This window comes from Canis lupus, chromosome 29, assembly GCF_003254725.2.
Source record: "Canis lupus dingo isolate Sandy chromosome 29, ASM325472v2, whole genome shotgun sequence".
Taxonomy (NCBI): Eukaryota; Metazoa; Chordata; class Mammalia; order Carnivora; family Canidae; genus Canis; species Canis lupus.
The window spans coordinates 16,841,369-16,860,080 of NC_064271.1; the positions used below are offsets into that span (position 1 = coordinate 16,841,369).

An 18,712-nucleotide genomic window follows, 5' to 3' on the forward strand; every position below is an offset into this window, starting at 1 on the left:
TTACTAGTTTCAGGGGTAGAATTTAGTGATTCATCAATTGCATATAACACCCCATGTTCATTACATCAAGTGCCCTCCTTAATGTCCAATACCTATATATCCTGTCTCCCTACTTACTCCCCTTCAGCAACCTTCAGTTTGTTTCCTATAGTTAAGTGGTTCTTAATGGTCTGCCTCCCTCTCTGATTTTGTCTTATTTTTCCTTCCCTTCTCTTATCTTCAACTATTTTGTTCCTTAAATTCCACATATGAATGAAAGCATATGGTATGTGTCTTTCTCTGACTTATTTTACTTAGCGTAATACCCTTTAGTTCCATCCACATCATTGCAAATGGCAAGATATCATTTTTTTTAAGATTTTATTTATTTATTCATGAAAGACACCCACAGAGAGAGAGAGAGAGAGAGGCAGAGACACAGGGAGAGGGAAAAGCAGGCTCCATGCAGGGAGTCTGACGTGGGACCTGATCCCGGGTCGTCCAGGATCAGGCCCTGGGCCGAAGGCAGCACTAAACCCCTGAGCCACCCAGGCATCCCAAGATTTCATTCTTTTTGATGGCTGAGTCATATTCCATTGTGTATATATATCACATCTTCTTTATCCATTCATCTGTCAATAGATATCTGGGCTCTTTTCCATAGTTTGGCTCTTTTGGACATTGCTGCTATAAACACTGGGATATTGGGGCACAGGTTCCCCTTCGATCGCTATGTTTGTGTCCTTTGGTAAATACCTACTAGTGCAATTGCTGGCTTATAGGGTAGTTCTATTTTTAACTTTTTGAGGAGTCTCCCTACTGTTTTCTAGAGTAGCTGCACCAGCTTGCTTTCCCACCAACGCTATAAGGAGGGTTCCTCTTTCTCTATATGCTTGCCAACATCTCTTGTTTCCTGAGTTGTTAATTTTCACTCTTCTGACTGGTATGAGGTGGTATCTCATTGTGGTTTTGATTTGTATTTCCCTGATGCCAAGTGGTGTTGAGCATTTTTTCATGTACCTGTTGGGCATGCATATGTCTTCTTTGGAGAAATGTCTGTTCATGTTTTCTACCCATTTCTTAACTGGATTTTTAATTTTTTTTGGTGTTGAGTTTGAGAAGTTCTTTTAGATTATATAATTTATAGCCAGTTTGTTTTAAGAGATTAGTCTTATTCAAATAAGCCCTTTCAACTTTATCCATTTGCAGATGCAGAGCTCCCTAGCTCTTAAAAAGTATACGGTCTTTTAGGAACCATTTGCTCTGGCTCTCATCATCTTTCCTTTTCTTTAAAAAATTTTTTCTTGGAGGTGAGGGGAAACCGAGAGAGAGGGGGAGAGAGAGAATCGTAAGCAAGCTCCACACCTAGTTTGGGGCTGGATCTCATGACCCTGAGATTTTGATCTGAGTCAAAATCAAGAGTTGGATGCTTAATAACCACCTGCACCCAGGGCCCCATCCTCATCTTTCCTTTTATCCTCTCATGATCCAGTGTGACAGTATATATAGATATTTCTGTTTATTCTAATAAAAGGTTGTAAATATACTGGTTAAGTTAGTTATACAAAAGGAACTCATTATTTTGAAATGATAATGTTTTTGGAGATGAGAAGCCTTTGTAGTCTCTTTAATAATTACAGTTTAATTATTAAACTAATATTTGAGTTTATCTTCAATAATTCAGATTTTTAAATATATTGCTTTCTTCAAAGTGGCTGCATTCCTGTATTTAAGACAAATAGCACTTTATTGCTTGAGATTTATGTAACCATATTATGTCTTAAATTTTTCCTTTCTTGATTCCTTGCAAGTTTCTCAAAAATTTGAGTTTTATTTGAGACAGTTAGATTTTTTACTGTAATTTTATCTTATTTTTGAAATGGCTAAGAAGTTATTACTTTATGTTAGAGTACATTTATTAAGTAAATTATTAATTATGATATTGGGAGACTTCCACCATATTGTTACTTCTCTACATTCAGAAAATTGCATGAGTCATGTATATACTACTTAATGAATTATCACAAAGTTTTTACCCCCTTGTAACTGCCACATAGGTCAAGAAATAGATCTAATAAATTTAAAAGTTCCATTAATTCGGAAAACAGAGACAGTTGAGAGCTTATTGGTAAGGGACATTTACTTAAGGATCTCTTTGACCTACAGAGAAATATTTTTCCCTGTTTTCAAATCTACTTAAATGCTATGCCATTTCAAAGGAGTGTTGTCTTCTTACTCTGTCATAAATGGATTAAAATTATTGTGTACTTGATGTAGGAATATGGTTGGACAGAATGAACTGAAAATTACAAGTGATCGAGCAATAAATTCAGGATTGTTTTTTGAAGATAAACCAAAGCCTTCAAAACAGTCACTTCAGTCTTACCAAGAAGCTTTGCAGCAACAGGTATTCATTCATTCTTTATTCGTTTATTTAAGTGTTGAACATCTTATGTGTTAGCACAATGTTCTCTTAGAACTCAGTTTGGCAGAGGAGAAAACAATATTAGTCATTTATAGTTCAATGTGATAAATTTTGATGCTGATGGATTAGAATACTGTTGGAAGCATAGGATAAAAGAATAATTGATAGGGCTTCATATGTTGTTGATACTTGAACTGCATGTTATACAATGAATAGATTTTAAATTCTAGGTATATTCAGACAATGGAAATTAATGTGGGAGAAGGGGCTGAAGTGTTAAGATTGTGCTGGATTGTGAAGGATTAACTAATAAGGAATTTTCAGCCTATGGGAGGAAAGTTTAAGCTAGAAAGTGAAACGAATAGTTGATATGGACACTTTTAAGTTTTAGGAGGATAGCTATTTGGAATGTGTATGATTAGGAAAGAGATGTGGCAGATTTTAGTAGACTATTGAAGGAGTCCAGACAGGAGGTAATGAGGCCCTGACTAGATGGGGAAGATGGGAGGACATCCAAAAGACAACTCTGGGATCTATTGATAAGACATAGATACAGGGATTGAGAAAGAACAGAGGACATGAAAATGATTCTGAATGCTGTAGTCTACATGAAAAATGAGGCTATGAATATGAACTAAGAGAAAAAAGAACAACACTTGTAGGGAGGAGGAGAACAAGTTCTATTGTAGTTTGTAATATTTAAAGAGAGTTTACTTAAAAGTAATTATATCAAATGTATACGGGTTTTTGGAGGATATATCTCTGAGAGGATGCTGAGTATATGTGGGTGTATGTCCATCTGAAGTACTCTTCTATAAAGTTCCGGTTTGATTTCTTCTAAAGCTCCTTTTGTTCAGTTTTTACATGGACAACATCCTTAAAAATGGATTTTTTTTTAAAATTGTGGAATTACAACTATTTTTTGGGTGGTAGTTTTCTACAAATAAATGACTAAATTTATATATCTATTTTCAAATGAGCAAACACTGCTGACAAAACTACATTTCCTAACTTTAGAATTTTATTTCATGTGTGTGATAACTTCTTAGCCTTGCTGGAGTGGGTGCTTAAATTTTCCATGCATGTGGTTATGATTTCTCTCTCTCTCTCTCTCTCTCTCTCTGTGTGTGTGTGTGTGTGGTTATAATTTTTAAAGTAACTTTCCAAGATGTAGATACTTGTTCATTGCCTATCTATATGTTCCTAGAGACCAACCCTGTGTTTAGTTTATACTTGATGATGAGAAGACTGTTTTGTATACTTTGATAAAATTGTACTTAATGTAGCTCAGAAGTCTAAATAGCTTTGAACCTTCAACCTCTTGAGTTCTGGGAATGGAGTTTGCCCAGGGTAGAGTAGGTTTGGTCAGATGTGGAGAGTAAGTTTGTGGCTGGCCTGGTCCCATGAAAGGATAGGTGGAAAAGGAAAGTTGGGAAATCCTATTGGTCCTCATGCAACTGATGGAGATTAGGGGAGGGAGTGGCTCAGGGAGAAAGTGGAGGTGGAAAGGAGGAATCATTGGCCTTAGTGGCTGCAAAGATTCTAGTAGCAAGATATGAGGGACCAACAGCTATTTATTCTAATCAAGGAAGTGTTTTTAAATTGGGTATTCCATAGATTTGTGATTTTAAATTTTATAGTGAGACCGACTGTAAAAAAAAAAAAAATCCAGTTTTTTTCTCTAATAAGAAAAATAAAAACTGATATTAAAACGAAACTTTTTGTAATAGAATATGTGTCAGCACTTATGTAAATGTTTCTTAATATTACCAAGATTCGGGAAAGAGAAGAAAGAAGAAAGAGAGAACGTGAAGAAAAAGAAGAATATGAAGCTAAATTAGAAGCTGAAATGAAAAGTTACAACCCCTGGGGAAAAGGTGGAGGTGGTGCTCCTCTGAGAGATGCAAAAGGAAATCTGATAAGTATGCTAATTCCATTGATTTGTTGTTTTCAAAAGAAACTGAACTGTTTTTAAATTTTTAAAAGAATGAGGTGATAGAAAAAATGAGAATCATGCCTGGAAGACAAGGTCTCTTTTTGTGTAGCTTAATGCAAAAGAGATATTTGGTAATAAGCATAATGACAGGTTAAGAGGTCTTTTTTTTTTTTTTTTTGAGGTAATATTCATTTAATTTTGTTACATGTTTTTCATCCTTTAATGATAATAATTTAATTTCAGAGGAAAGCTCATGTTGTCAAGCTTTTTACCCAAGCTAGTAGTTAGATTTTTAAAAAATATCCTGGTAAAAATAAGAAAACTCTTATTAAATTTTTTTAAGCTAATAAGACATATTTAAAATAAGTTATCTGGAATAGTTGTGAAATGTGGTATTTCATACATGCCATATACCTGCACAGTGCAAGGACTCCATTGAAAAATAAAGACCTAATCTCAGAAACTTTCTGGTAGGTTGCAGAATCATAGTGATTTGTCTTTAAATTATGAACTCTCAAAAATGTTTGATCTAGAAGAGTCCCTGGGTCTCTCAGTCAATTAAGCATCTGACTCTTGATTTCAGCTCAGGTCATAATCTCAGGGTTGTAAGATCCAGCCCCATGTCAGGCTCCATGCTGGGTGTGGAGCCTGCTTAAGATTTTTTCTCCTCCCCCCCCCTCCCCCACCTCCACCTTGTTCTCACATGTGCGCACTCTCTCATGTTCTTTCTCTTCCTCCCTTTCTCTACCTCCCTCTCTTTAAAAAAATGTTTGGTGTAGAAACTACAACAACCTGCACTTTGGAAAAAAAAGAGGTCTTATGACTTGTTATATATATTAGGATGATCTCTGATTAGCTTTTAAAGAATAAAAATAGACAAAGATGAGTTTTTGAAAATGGTTTTATTAGAAATAAGAAATGAATAATAGGAACCCATTAAATTAAAGGAACCTATTAAATGGTACAAATGTAGATTTCATGTTCTTTAGATATTACACTTTACTGTAGGGATAGTTGAGGGATGTAAGAATATTTTTCGGGTATTGAATTATTAAGAGTTCTTAAATATTATGATTTTGTTTCTTTGTTAAAGATGACTTTTTAAAAAGATGAATGTGAGGCCCACTTAAATTACTAAGATAACTCTTTTCTTCCCAAAGGATTTGTTCCTTTTCTATCTTCACCTCATGTTTTGCTCACGGTTTTGAAGACTAGAGCTTACTCTTTTGTAGATGAGGTGATTTTAGGTGATACATAGATAAACATTTCTTATTTTAGAAGTTAAATATTTATTTGAATATATATTACAAAAACACTGGTTTTTCATTTAAGGATAGTGCTCTAACATTTTCTTTTAAAGTACAGGCATTAGTTCAGACATTTAACAAAAAGTGCTGTAACAAATAACCCCTAATTATCATACGCTTGAGGCTTAAGGTTTAATGCAGTAAAAGTTACTTCTCACGTCACATTCTGATGCTGTTTGGGTGGTTCTCCTCCAAGAGTGACTCTGGAATCCAGGACTCTTCTTTGTGTCATTTCTCCATTTTGAAATCCTTCACTTCTAGCATCCAAACAGAATTCAGTGGTAGGAGAATGAGTTGAGTTTTGTGGGGGTTCTGGCCTAGAAGTGGAGGAGTATCGCTTTGTCTTTGCTCCAATATTCAGACCTAATTATAAGGCAACCACGAGGAGGATATGAGATTGATAAGTATCTAGTCAGTCTTGCTGCAGTTAATTTAGATTGTGAATTGATAGAAACATAGGATTTAAGGAAGAAGGTACGTAAATGACTGAAATTTTGGTAAACACAGGAATAGAATAATTTGCTCAGGACTTTCAAGCTTATTTCTAAGCTTATTTCCAGTTCACACAATACAATTATGTTGTTTGTGTATGTGTTTAGTTGGTGGAAGCGAGTAGGATAAGTGTGGGTTATTGAATTATAAAATACTGTTTTAGAATTGTTTGGCCTAACAATAATGAAGCAGACTTTTCTGAGGTTTTGATTCTTATCAGTAATGTTTGCTTTGCTTGTTTAATGCTATAGTCATGCCATGAGATAGAAAAGGTATACTGTTTTATCAAATACAGTGAAACTATTTTTTAAATGATATTTTCAAAGTAAGTTAAATTCATCCTTTAAAGAGTATCAATTTGTTTGTGACTGATATATTTTAGAGAGGGGAGGGAAGGCAGGTAATTTTTCTATTATATTGAAATATGTAGTAAAGATCTATATTCATTCTACTTTACTTCATGTAATGACCAAAATCATATAACCTTTGTACTTTCTGTTGGCTAACTTTAATTTGGCTGCTGGCTTTTCTAGTTACTCCTGTTTTATTTTTTATTACAAAGAAATTAAGGAAATTTAAAGTTCATCCTTAGCTTCTAGGGAAGATCTCTTTATAAGGGGAAGTAGTTATTAATAAATACTAAAATCTATTTCCCATATAACTGGAATAGCATCAACTTTTTTTTTTGCATCAATCCTTTTAAAATAAATATTTTTCATTTTTATTATTTGTACACTTAAAAATCTGTTTCCTCTTTTAACTTTTTATTCATTAAACTTGTTTTTCAAGTTCTCATTACAAAAAACAACTGTGTTCTAATGACTTTCAGTGTGTGAATGAATAAACAGCCTTTGGTACATTCATACCATTGGTTGCTACCCAACAAAAGAATGAACTATTGATATGCATAATAACTTGACTTTTCAAGCAAATTATGCTAAGTCAAAGAAGCCCCTCTCTAATGGTTATATACCTAGAATGGAGAACAAATCAGAGGTTGCAGGGATTATTATGGCTGGGGATAGGGAATAACTATAAAGAGAGATAGCATGATGGAGTTTTTTGAGGTGATGAAACTGTTCTGTATCTTGATTATGGTGATGTTACATGAATCTGTCATATGTTAAAATTTTTTAAAGCTACTCCCAAAAAATCAATAAAATAAAAAAATACTTAACCAATTTGAAAAACAGCAAAAGTATCTCATAGTTCTGATTAATAGTAAGATTAAAGGTTTCTTTATGTATATTTGATTGTATTTCTTTTGTGTATGTATTTGCCCCCATTAGATTTTTGTTTTTATGTTGATTATTGAGACATAGTTTGCATATGACAAAATTCACCCTTTTTAACTGTATTATCTGGTGAGTTTTGACAACTGATTCCAGCAGCCATTGCCAAAATCAAGATATAGAACATTTCCAATTTATCCAACCCTATACTTGCCAATCTCTGATCTGCTTTTTGTGTCTTTTTTCACTTAGTTTTAGTGATTTATTCATGTTGTTGTATATGTTTGTTCTCTACTTTTTTTTATTACTAAATAGGATTCCACTATGTGGAGGTGCCATAATTGTTTTTCCTTTTATGGATATTTGGGTTGTTTACAATTTCAGGCTGTTATAAATAAAGCTTTTATAAACATTTACCTTCAGGTCTTTATGTGCACATAAATATTCATTTTCCTTGGAAAACACACAGGAATGAAATTTCCTGGGATGTATAGTAAGTAAGGGTATATTTAATTTTCTAAGAAATTGCTAGACCATTTTCCAAAGTGGTTATATCATTTTGCATTCTTAACCAGCAAAGCACAAAGTTTCTGGTTGCATTGCATCCTCATCAGTCCTTGTATTTGTTAGTCTTTAAAATTTTAGCCTTCCTATGAAGTAGGTGGGATAACTCGTTTTTTTTTTTTTTTTTTTAACTTTGTTGTTTGAAATAATTCAAGACTTAGAGAAGAGTTGGAAAAAGATATAAAATGTACCCTTCACCTAGTGTCCCATAATATTAACATCTTACATAATCTAGTACAGTGTCCCAAACAATTAAGATGGGTACAGTACTATTAAATAAACTATAGACCTTATTTGAATTTTCCCCTAACTTTGTTATTCTGTTCCAGGCTGTAGTATAGGATCCCATATTACATGTAGTCGTCATGTCTCTTTATTGAGACTTTCAAGCTGATAGTTCTTCTTTCTGTCTTATTTGTTTTTATATATATAATAGCTTTTAATGAGATCTCATTTCCCATGCCATCCAATTCATCCCTTTAAAATATACAATTCAGGAGTTTTTAGTTATATTCAGAGTTGTGTTACAATTACAGTCCATTTTATAACATTTTGTACATTGAATTGCCCTGATACTTTTGTTGAAGATCAGTTGACCATAAAATTATTTATAAACTCTTATGTTCTGTTCCATTGATCTAGATAGATGTCTATTATTCTGCTCATATCATACTCTCTTGATTAATGTAGCTTTGTAGTAAGTTTTAAAATTGAGAAGTGTGTCTTCCAACTTCATTCTTCTTTTTCAAGATTGTTTTGTCTACTTCCCTTGCCTTTTCATATAAATTTTACTATCAGTTTATCAACCTCAAAAAAAATGTGGTGGGATTTTCATTAGGATTACACTGACAAAAAGATCAATTTGGGACAGCCAGCAATCTTAACTATATTTCTTTTGATCCATGAATGTGGAATATTTCTGTACTTATTACTCTTAGTTAATATCTTTTAGCAATATTTTACAATTTTCAGATATTGTGACATTTTGTTAATTGTATTCATATGTATTTCATGTGTTTTAATGCTATTTTAAATATTAAATGACACATTAAATAGTTTCAGTATCCATTTGTTCATTGCTAGTGTATAAAAATATAGTTAATTTTTGTATGTTCTTTTAACTCATTAGTTTTAGTGTATGTGTAAGTTCTTTGGGATTTTTAAAATGTAGACAGTCATGTTATCTGCAAAGTTTTACTTCATTTCCAATCTGATTGCCTTTTAGTTATTTTGGTTGTGTTTTGCACCTGTTAGGAACTCTAGCACAATACTTAGAAATCATGAGAACAGATATCCTTGTCTTGTCTGATTTAAGGTAGAAAGCATTCAGTCTTTTCACCATTTAATGTAATATTGGCTGTAGATTTTTCATAGATTTTTTTTTAAAGATTTTATTTATCTATTAATGAGAGAGACAGAGAGAGGGAGAGGCAGAGACATGAGCAGAGAGAGAAGCAGGCTCCATGCAGGGAGCTGGATGCGGGACTCAATCCCGGGTCTCCAGGATCAGGCCCTGGGCTGAAGGTGGCATTAAACCACTGAGCCACCGGGCTGTCCCAGATTTTTTTTTTTTTAAATCGGGTCTAGGGCATTGTCTTCTATTCTTGCTCATACTTTTCACATTAGTGTATATTGAATTTTGTCAAGTGCTTTTTCTCCATCTTTTGAAATGATAACTTCATCTTTCTTATTCAGTTGCTTGCTATATAGTGAATTACACTGGCTGACTTTTTAAATGTTGAACTGCTCTTTCATCCTGGCAAAAACCATAGCTAGTCCATGTTTGATTGTGTTTTTAAAAAATTCTGTATTAGAGAATTTGATTTACTAATAGTTAGGGATCTTTGTAGCTAGGCTCATAAGGGATATTTGTTTTTCTTTTCGTGTTGTTGTCTGGTTTTGGTATCAGGATGATGCTAGCTTCACAGATAAGAGTTGGGAAAAGTTTCCTTTTCTGTTGGTAGAATTAACCAGTGAAGACATATGGGCTGCGAATTTTCTTTAGAGGAAGTTTTTAAACCATGAATTCAACTTCTTTAGTAGATAAAAGACATTCAATTTATCTCTTTCTTCTTGTGTGAACTTTTGCTTGAATCATTAAAGGAATTTAATCTTTTATTTAAGTATCTGAATTTATTAGCATAAAACTGTTCACAGTATTTTATTATTCTTTAATGTCTGTAGGATCTATAGTGATAGTTTATTTTTCTTTTATTCCTGATATTTGTAATTTGTTCTTTTTCTTTGAACCATTCTTGCTGGAGGTTTATTCATTTTTTTTTTTATCTCTTCATAGATCTAGCTTTGGTTTTCATTGATTTTTCTGTTATTTTCTTTTCATGTTTCCTTTATTTTTGCTCTCATCTTTATTATTTTCTTCTGTTAGTTTGCTTTGTACTTAATTTTCTCTGTTTCCTTAACGTGTAAGCTTAGATTATGATTTGATTTCTTTTCTAATATATGCATTTAAAAATGCTATACATTTCCTTTTGAGTACTGCTTTAAATGTATCACAAATTTTGATAAGTGGTATTTTCATTTTCATTTAATATACTTTCCTAATTTTAGTGATTTTCCTTTACTCATTAATTATTTAGACATGAGTTTTTAAAGTTTCCATATATCTGGGTATTTTCCAGGTAACTTTCTTTCACTATTAGTATATATTCTCTTTGTTCAGAGAATATCTTTTTGTTATTTTAATATTTTTAAGTTCATGAGATTTATTGCCCACCAGTTAGATTTTTATTTGTCTTGAAGACTGATCTTTTTAAATAAGCCCGTGTATTTTATTTTGAAATATGTGTTAATAGTCAAATTAGGTTGGAAATTTTCTTTAGTTCTCTGAGTTATAAAAAGTTTGTATTATCAGTCATGATTGCTGAATAATCCTAGGCCCATAGAAATCTTTTTAGTCATTTTCTTATAATGTTTTGATATTTTCCATTAAAGAACAGCTAACTTACAAAATTAATTTTATGGGGCACCTGATTGGCCAGTCACTTGAGCATCTGACTCTTGATTTCTGCTCAGGTCATGATCTCAGGGTTGTGGAATCAAGTGGGTTCTGTGCTCAGCTGGGAATCTGCTTCTCACTCTCCTTCTTTCCCTGTCCCTGATCATGCATGTGTATGGTCTCCTTCTCTCTAAAATAAATAAGTCTTCAAAAAAAAAGGTTAATTTTAATTTCAAAATATTTAGGTTTGTAAAAAAATAATAAAATAAGGGGTAGAAAAATTTAAGTACCTGTATTATTTACCTGTAGCTATCATATAATTTAGTCCTGATCTGATAAATTGTTCAGAGAGTAGAACTGTTTTCCCATTCATGAATCTGTAATATTTTCTTTTGCTATGCTATTCTGTGTAGAATTATTCTATAATGCTAGCAATTTTATATTAAATGACATCATGGTACACATTTGATGTAAAAGCCAGTTTTTGGTGACATCTTTGCAGTTGGCAAATTATACTTTTCACCAAAGTGCCTTTTTTAATTTTGATTTTTAGCTGATTTCAAAACCTTTTATTTTACCACCTCACAGAAAGATAAGCAAAGAGTGACTGCTTGATTGATAGTTTTTTCTGATAAATAGCAATATGTATTTGTCTTGATTGCTTAATCTGATAGTCTCAAATAATTATGTACTCTGATGATATCAGTTTTTTATATAAATATACTGACTTCTCTAAATGAGAGGACTGTATTGTGTATAATCACACCAGTAAAGTAAAACATTACTCATTTTGAAGTTTATTATACTTATAGGACATTTATCTCTTAATTTATGGTTTGTGTAAGTGAATATCAAAATGAGATTGCATTCCTTAACCACTAATTATTTTGGTAATAGAGTTCTGGTTATCAACTTGGAAGGAATGAGTTTGATATACCATACTTTTGTAATAGAAAATGGAAGAATACTGTATGTATTGTTACTCATAATGACTTCTCATTTATATAGAGTAATATTAGCTGTTCTAGTGAATTTTGGATGATGAGATAGTGATTTTCCATTTGTTTTTGGTTTAATTTGGTGACTTTTAGGGACCACAGCTGTTCATGACCTCAATTTCATCATCTTTCTGTTTTCATTTACCTCCCATATCCAGATAGATCCCAGGATTTGGGAATGATTGCAGGAGCACCTAGCTAATTTGTCCTTACCAAATCTTGTTGGTTGGCAGTTATTTTGCAGTCAGTATCTGATTTCAGCTAGTCCCTTCTCTTTTGCGTTTTCAGTTTTTCTACTTATTTTTTCCCTTCTACCAATGAACATACTTAGGTTCTTGTATTTTTATTTTTTTATTTTTTTTAAGTTTGTGTATTTTTAAACACAAACAAAAATTCAACCTTGACCTTGCTATACTTACATAAAACACATTTGAAGAATAGTTTGTACTTGTTGCTTCCACTTCTTACTCCCTCTTATTGTTCCATATTCCGTAATGCTTCTAGCTCCTACTGCTCTACTGGTGCTATATTTTCAGGAATAACTGATGTCCTGATTTCCAATTCGGTGAATTTTACTCAGTCCTTATTTTCTTTGAACTAGGTTGATAATTCCTTCTAAGTCATGTGCATTCTGTGAGATGCTGTCTTCTCTTTAACTGACATTTATTGAGATGTGTATTATGAACCAGATTAAACTCATCTTGGTCTGTGAACATGAGCTTTGTTCTAGGACTGTCTTCTGACATTGTATATTCCTTGAATTAGATACAGTCTTCCTTTCATCTATTCTCTTTCTCTAGCTGCCATTATTACTAGTACTACTTCTGTTACTACCAAGACTGTCTTCACTACCATCTATAAAACAAAATAGAGAACCATCAGCTTGTGTTTTAGAATATTCCAGAACAGGCATGTAATCTACATTTTCCTCTCTATCTCTCATTGCTCTGTTACATGTGTTTTGTGATCTAGTCAGGCTGGACTACTTTAATATTACCAGAACACTCTTCATGTTTTTTTGTTTTGTTTTTAAAGATTTTATTTATTCATGAGAGACAGAGGCAGAGACACAGGCAGAGAGAGAAGCAGGCTCCGCGCGGGAGTCCAATATGGGACTCAATCCTGGGTCTCCAGGATCACGCCCTGGGCTGAAGGCAGACACCCAACCACTGAGCCACCCAGGTGTCCCTACACTCTTCATGTTTTATCCACCTGCACCTGTTTCTCACATTTTCCTATTTCTTTATTATGCTTTCTCACACATCTTCATCTCTGAAGCTCCTATCCAGTTTGCAAGTCCAGCCTGTTCAAATGATGCAACAGGATGTTAACATCCCTGGTTCTGAACACTATTCTCTTTGGTAACATTTATGTGTTATTAGCCATGTTCTGTCTGGTATTCTAATTGCAATTCATTTCCAAAATACATTCTTGAATATAACAGGCTTCCTGGTGAACACTTCTTGTGTACAGGTTTTTCTCCTTCACTGCTGCCATATTATTGCAGTTGTTTTGTGGAGAAGAACTATTTATTTGTTAAGCTTTGAAGTTGTGTGGTCATTCAGTCTGTTTTTAAGTTGATTTGTTATCTGATCTGGTCTTGCGTGCTCAGATTTTTGTGATGTGAGCTATCAACTGTGTGACAAATTACCCAACATGTAATGTTTTAATATGACAAATATTGATTATCTTGTAGTTCTGTGATTCAGTAATTTTTAATGGGTTAGCTGGGTGGTTCTGTCTCAGATCTTACATGAGTTTGGAATCCAAAATGTCAGCCAGGGCTATAGACATATGAAGGTTTGACTGGGACTGGAGAATCCATTTTCTTTCTTTCTTTTTTTTTTTTTTTAAATATTTATTTATTTATTTATGATAGAGAGAGAAAGAGAGGCAAAGATACAGGAAGAGGGAGAAGCAGGCTCCATGCCGGGAGCCTGACGCGGGACTCGATCCCGGGACTCTAGGATCGCGCCCTGGGCCAAAGGCAGGCGCCAAACCGCTGAGCCACCCAGGGATCCCGAGAATCCATTTTCAAAATGGCTCCCTCACATGGCTCAGGAAACCTCAGTTCCTTGCCATGTGGGCCTTTCCATAGGATTCCAACAGTGCCCTTACGATATAATAGCTGGCTTTCTTCAGAGTAAATGATCCAGTAGATCAAGCAAGGTAAAAACTATAATGTCTCTTATGAAGTAGCCTTGGAAGTCGTATGCCTATAATATTCTATTCATAAGAAGTGAACTACTAACTGTGCTTTTAAAGGGAAGGGAATTGAACTCCATCTTTTAAGAGAGGACTGGCTAAGAGTTTACAGATTGTTGTGAAACTCTGCACTACGTGATTATATTTTTTCATTAGGAATGCTAATGAAGGGTAAATTTTGCTATGACTTGTTTTGAATTGTTGCTGTTTGTTCTGTATTAAAGAGATTGCAAGTTCTTAAGTAACATAGATATGAATATACTTTTTATGGGTTGTCAAAGCTCTGCATATTATTAAGGTTGCTATGGATTTTGAATTTATTTTACAGAATTTTTTTTTTGAAAATCTTACAAGTTTTAATAATTCTGTTTCTGTTTTCAGGGCACCAAGATACCATCAAATAATTCCAACTCTGTCCTATTGTTTTCTCTCTGATTCTCTACTTTAAGAAGATGTATTAAGCATACTAATTATAAAAATGTATTTGTTGAAATAAATGGCTTATTTTTCCCTCTCAGCTGATTTGAATAGGATGCACAGACAAAATATAGATGCCTACCATAACCCAGATGCAAGAACATATGAAGATAAAAGGGCTGTTGTATCTCTAGACCAAAATTTAGCCACCTCAAATGCTGAGAACCTAGAAGATTCTACAAATAAAAACTCAGGTTTTTAAGCACATTTTATTTATTTCTGTTTGTTTGTTTACATTTCTAAAGTTCAGTAACATTTCTCTTCTCTTGTCTGACAAAGTTCATATTGTGATTCTGAGAATTTGGTTATTAGACTGGGCCAGAAAGCATCACATGTTATTTATGTTGTTTACAATACCTTTTCTTAAGTATTTTGAAAAAGGTAAATAGGGAAATATAGTTTGCTTCCTAATACTATGTGTTTCTTCTCAGCTTTATAACTTACTTGTGTATACTTTAGCTGCTGCTCTAATTTTTATTTTGCTGGTGGGAGGACTTTCTTAAAATCAAATAGTCTCTTTACACAACACAGATGTGAAATGATATATTGTACAAAGAAATTGCTTATTTTTGTTATATTTTATTTTAATTCTTATTTTCATTGTTTGCTTATTTTGTGATCATTTGCCCTCCCTGGTAAAACCACAGAAGACAAAGAAATGGAGCTTAATTTTTTAAAAAGTTTAATTCACTATATAGTCACATCTCTCTTTCTTCTTTGATATGCTATCAGACAACATACTTTAATTAAAGGTTCTATAAATAGAAAATTATTATGACTTGGGAGGAAAAGTTGTCATCATCTCTGTTTATCAGGTGTTACATATTTTAAAAGCAAAGGAAATTTAAAGAATATATGACCTTGTACTGTATTTTAATGCCTATAAAAGTAACCATTTATTTACTACAAATTTGGCCTTTGTATTTCCACTAAAGTTTTGATTTTTAGACTAGAAGAGAACTTTACATTAGAAAGTCCTTCTAAAAAAAAAAAGTCCTTCTAAGATATCCCTGACTTATTATATAATCTTTAATTTTTTTTATTTTTAAATAATTTTAATAAAAATTTTGACTTCTTTTTGATATTATTTTTCTTTTCATTTGTTTCTTCTGCTAGTCTGTATTGAGATTTCAGTTCTACATACTCCTTCTCTACCCTTTTCTTCCACACTTGGTATTATTTGTAGTTTTGTCTTCACCTAGAACTATCTCTATCATAGTAATAACAATTTAGGCATGTAGCTCTGCTTATCAAGCAAAAACAAAGTCAAGTTTCTGTGACTCTTTCCTAAGAAAACACACAGGGTTGGTGATTGAAAATGCACAGCAGAATTTACTGCCCATTTCCTTTTTGTATACTGCCAGGGTTTGGGTATTAATATTATAGGCAAGATGCTTTCATTTAAGAAAGGGTACGATATCATAAAATGCTGGCATTTCCCTTTTTTTGTGTATTGAAGTTCCCATATAACCTAAAATAGACTTTCTGAATGTAAGAAACTATCCAGTCATGTAGTTTGTTGCTGTGCTAGCATATGAGAGTGTGTATGTTTGTATATGTATATTTGTGTGTACACATACACATGTATATGTGGCATTTAGTATTTTAAAGGCCTTAGGGAACTTGACTATATCTGAAAATTGAATGTTATAATGTGTGCTTAAAAGTTCATTAGCTTCTCACATTTTCTCTTCATTAGGCCTGTTTGAGGCCTTTCCTAAAATTCATTGTTTTTCTTTTACTTTATGGTTCTAGGATGAAGAATCATATTTATGAAGTCCATACTAATTTGACTTAAACTTAGTGTTTAGGTAATCATTATGCCTAGATACATTTCCATGGGTTAGAGCATGTGCTTCCCTATGTTTTTATTTTTGTGATGTTTTTTATTTTATAAAAGCCTTTTTTTTAAAAACTTGATTTTGTTTTGCTAATCAACCTCTTCATTATAACATTTTAATGTTTAAGTATTGATTTTTCTGCTGATCCATTCAAATTTTTTTTTATTTTTTTTTTATTTTTTTATTTATTTATGATAGTCACAGAGAGAGAGAGAGAGAGAGTCAGAGACACAGGCAGAGGGAGAAGCAGGCTCCATGCACCGGGAGCCCGACGTGGGACTCGATCCCGGGTCTCCAGGATCGCGCCCTGGGCCAAAGGCAGGCGCCAAACCACTGCGCCACCCAGGGATCCCCTCTGCTGATCCATTCAAATAGGCATTAGTAAATTTAAAGACAAAGGCAAAATAGGCCTAAACAGCAGCTAAATTGCAAAGCATGAGTGAGAGGAACTAAATGCTTTAGATTGATGGTATAAGAATGAGTCTGTAACTAAAAAATAATATAAAAAGTTATGTGAGACAAATTTAAATATATTGTTTTTCAGGTTGTCTTATGAAATCATTTAATCCTTCCCCAGAATGTGTAATTCTATTTATAGGAACATATAGCATATTTTTATTGTTTATGTTTATATCCCATTACTTTGATAGAATTTTTAAATACAAATATTGCAGCAGTTAAAAGAATCATTCTAATTTGTAAAAAAATGTTTGCAGAGCTGGCTTTCTAATCTATTGTGAACCATAGATGGAAAGACTTTTGGAATTACTGATTTTCTAAAACAAATTTTTAATACATCTATGCATATTAGATTTTAATATATAATTAAGTATATTCTTAAGAAAAGGGTATTTACATAAAAATGTAAACATGTACTTTTTTTCTTTCTATAAATTTTACTTTAAAGTCTTTGCTGCATTGAAAGTTGTTTACGCTATTACCTTTTGTTTCCTCGGTGTCTTTCAGGTATAAACTTTGTAGATTTTTCAACTATCTTACTTTTGTTTCACTTTTCTTTCTCTTGTTACTTTTCATCTGGTCTTCAGATTCTAATCTCAGCCTCCTTCTGATTTTTGACCTCTGGACTTCCATAATTAGCACATTTATTCAAAATACGGACTTACTAGCAAACTTTATTTTTTAACCTTTATGTTTTCTAACCATTGAGTAACAGTATGTTTTTGTAAAATTTCTCTTTCAAGGTTACATGCAAACACAGAGCTCTCCTTTTGCTCGGGGAAATATATTTTGTGAGCCTCCAACTGAACTTCAGATTAAACAGCAAGAATTATACAAGAATTTTCTTCGTTTTCAGGTGAAGTGCTTATTTTATCATTTTTTCAGAGTTTTGTTAGAATTGTAATAAACTAAACTTGCAAAGATTTTATTCACAGGGTAGGGAATAAATTCTGAAATACCTCACAGTTATTTAAGATATCTAATATACATCAGATGTAGGTAGTATTAAAATGATATTATTTGATTTATATCTGAAAAAGGAAAACAGACATATTAGGCATTCCAGTTGTCTTAATGTTTTCTAAACTGTATTAAATCGTTAAATGTTAAAGAATGCTGACATTTCTAAACTGAATGACTTAATAAAATATTCACTTATTAGGCATAGAATGAATATTTCTAGATGCTTATGTATTAGTAGAAAATAGTTTTTTTTTTTTTTTTAGTAGAAAATAGTTTTTTTCCAACTGATATACCCTTGACTCAGTGTAGTTTGTAAATTATTAAAAATCAGATATAATTACATTTTGCAATTATTTGCCTCATTTATGTATGTAAGCCAATAGCATTTAAAATAGTAGAAATGCCCAGAGGAAGATACTTCAGTATCCAGTGTTTGTTAAGCAAACAGAATTATTGAACATCCATAGTGTGTCTACCACTGTGCCGAATACTAGGGGTGGAGCCTGAGGTAAATGAGAAGGACTCACAATTTCTTCTCTCCTTACCTCCACACCCCTTCCCACCCACACTTATATCCCTGTATCAGATTAATCCTGTGGTCTGGTTAGTCTTCCTTTGATATGACTTCTCATGTTATACTTTGCTACTCAAAATCTGGTATTAGCTTTTCTTTCCTACAGAAAATATCCAAATTCCTTAGTCTGACATCTAAGGCTATCCAGTCTAATCCCAACTCTTAATAAGGTTCTACTCAAACATGTCCTCTTTCTAATCCTAATTATTCTAATCCTAATTATAATCCTAATCTTCAGTAAGGCATTGACGTAATGGATATACTTTTGAGGGTGATTGATCTGGCATTAGTGTTTAAGATGTAT

The 18,712-nt window shown here is 32.8% G+C and overlaps 1 protein-coding gene across 30 annotated transcripts in view; it reads left to right on the forward strand.

Moving 5' to 3' along the window:
• Positions 1 to 18,712, forward strand: part of CSPP1 (centrosome and spindle pole associated protein 1) — a 177,504-nt gene that overhangs the window by 82,735 nt on the left and 76,057 nt on the right. For 27 of the 30 annotated variants that reach the window (XR_007406979.1, XR_007406981.1, XR_007406977.1 and 24 more), the window contains 4 exons: positions 2,257 to 2,386; positions 4,179 to 4,326; positions 14,613 to 14,765; positions 17,615 to 17,727. Coding sequence is in view for 22 of the 30 variants with exons in the window: in XM_025477902.3 (XP_025333687.1) it covers positions 2,257 to 2,386; positions 4,179 to 4,326; positions 14,613 to 14,765; positions 17,615 to 17,727 (544 nt within the window). In the remaining 8 variants the exon portion in view is untranslated. The remainder of the gene's footprint in view (positions 1 to 2,256; positions 2,387 to 4,178; positions 4,327 to 14,612; positions 14,766 to 17,614; positions 17,728 to 18,712) is intronic. The other 3 variants (XM_049103748.1, XM_049103749.1, XM_049103750.1) reach the window with 1 other exon arrangement.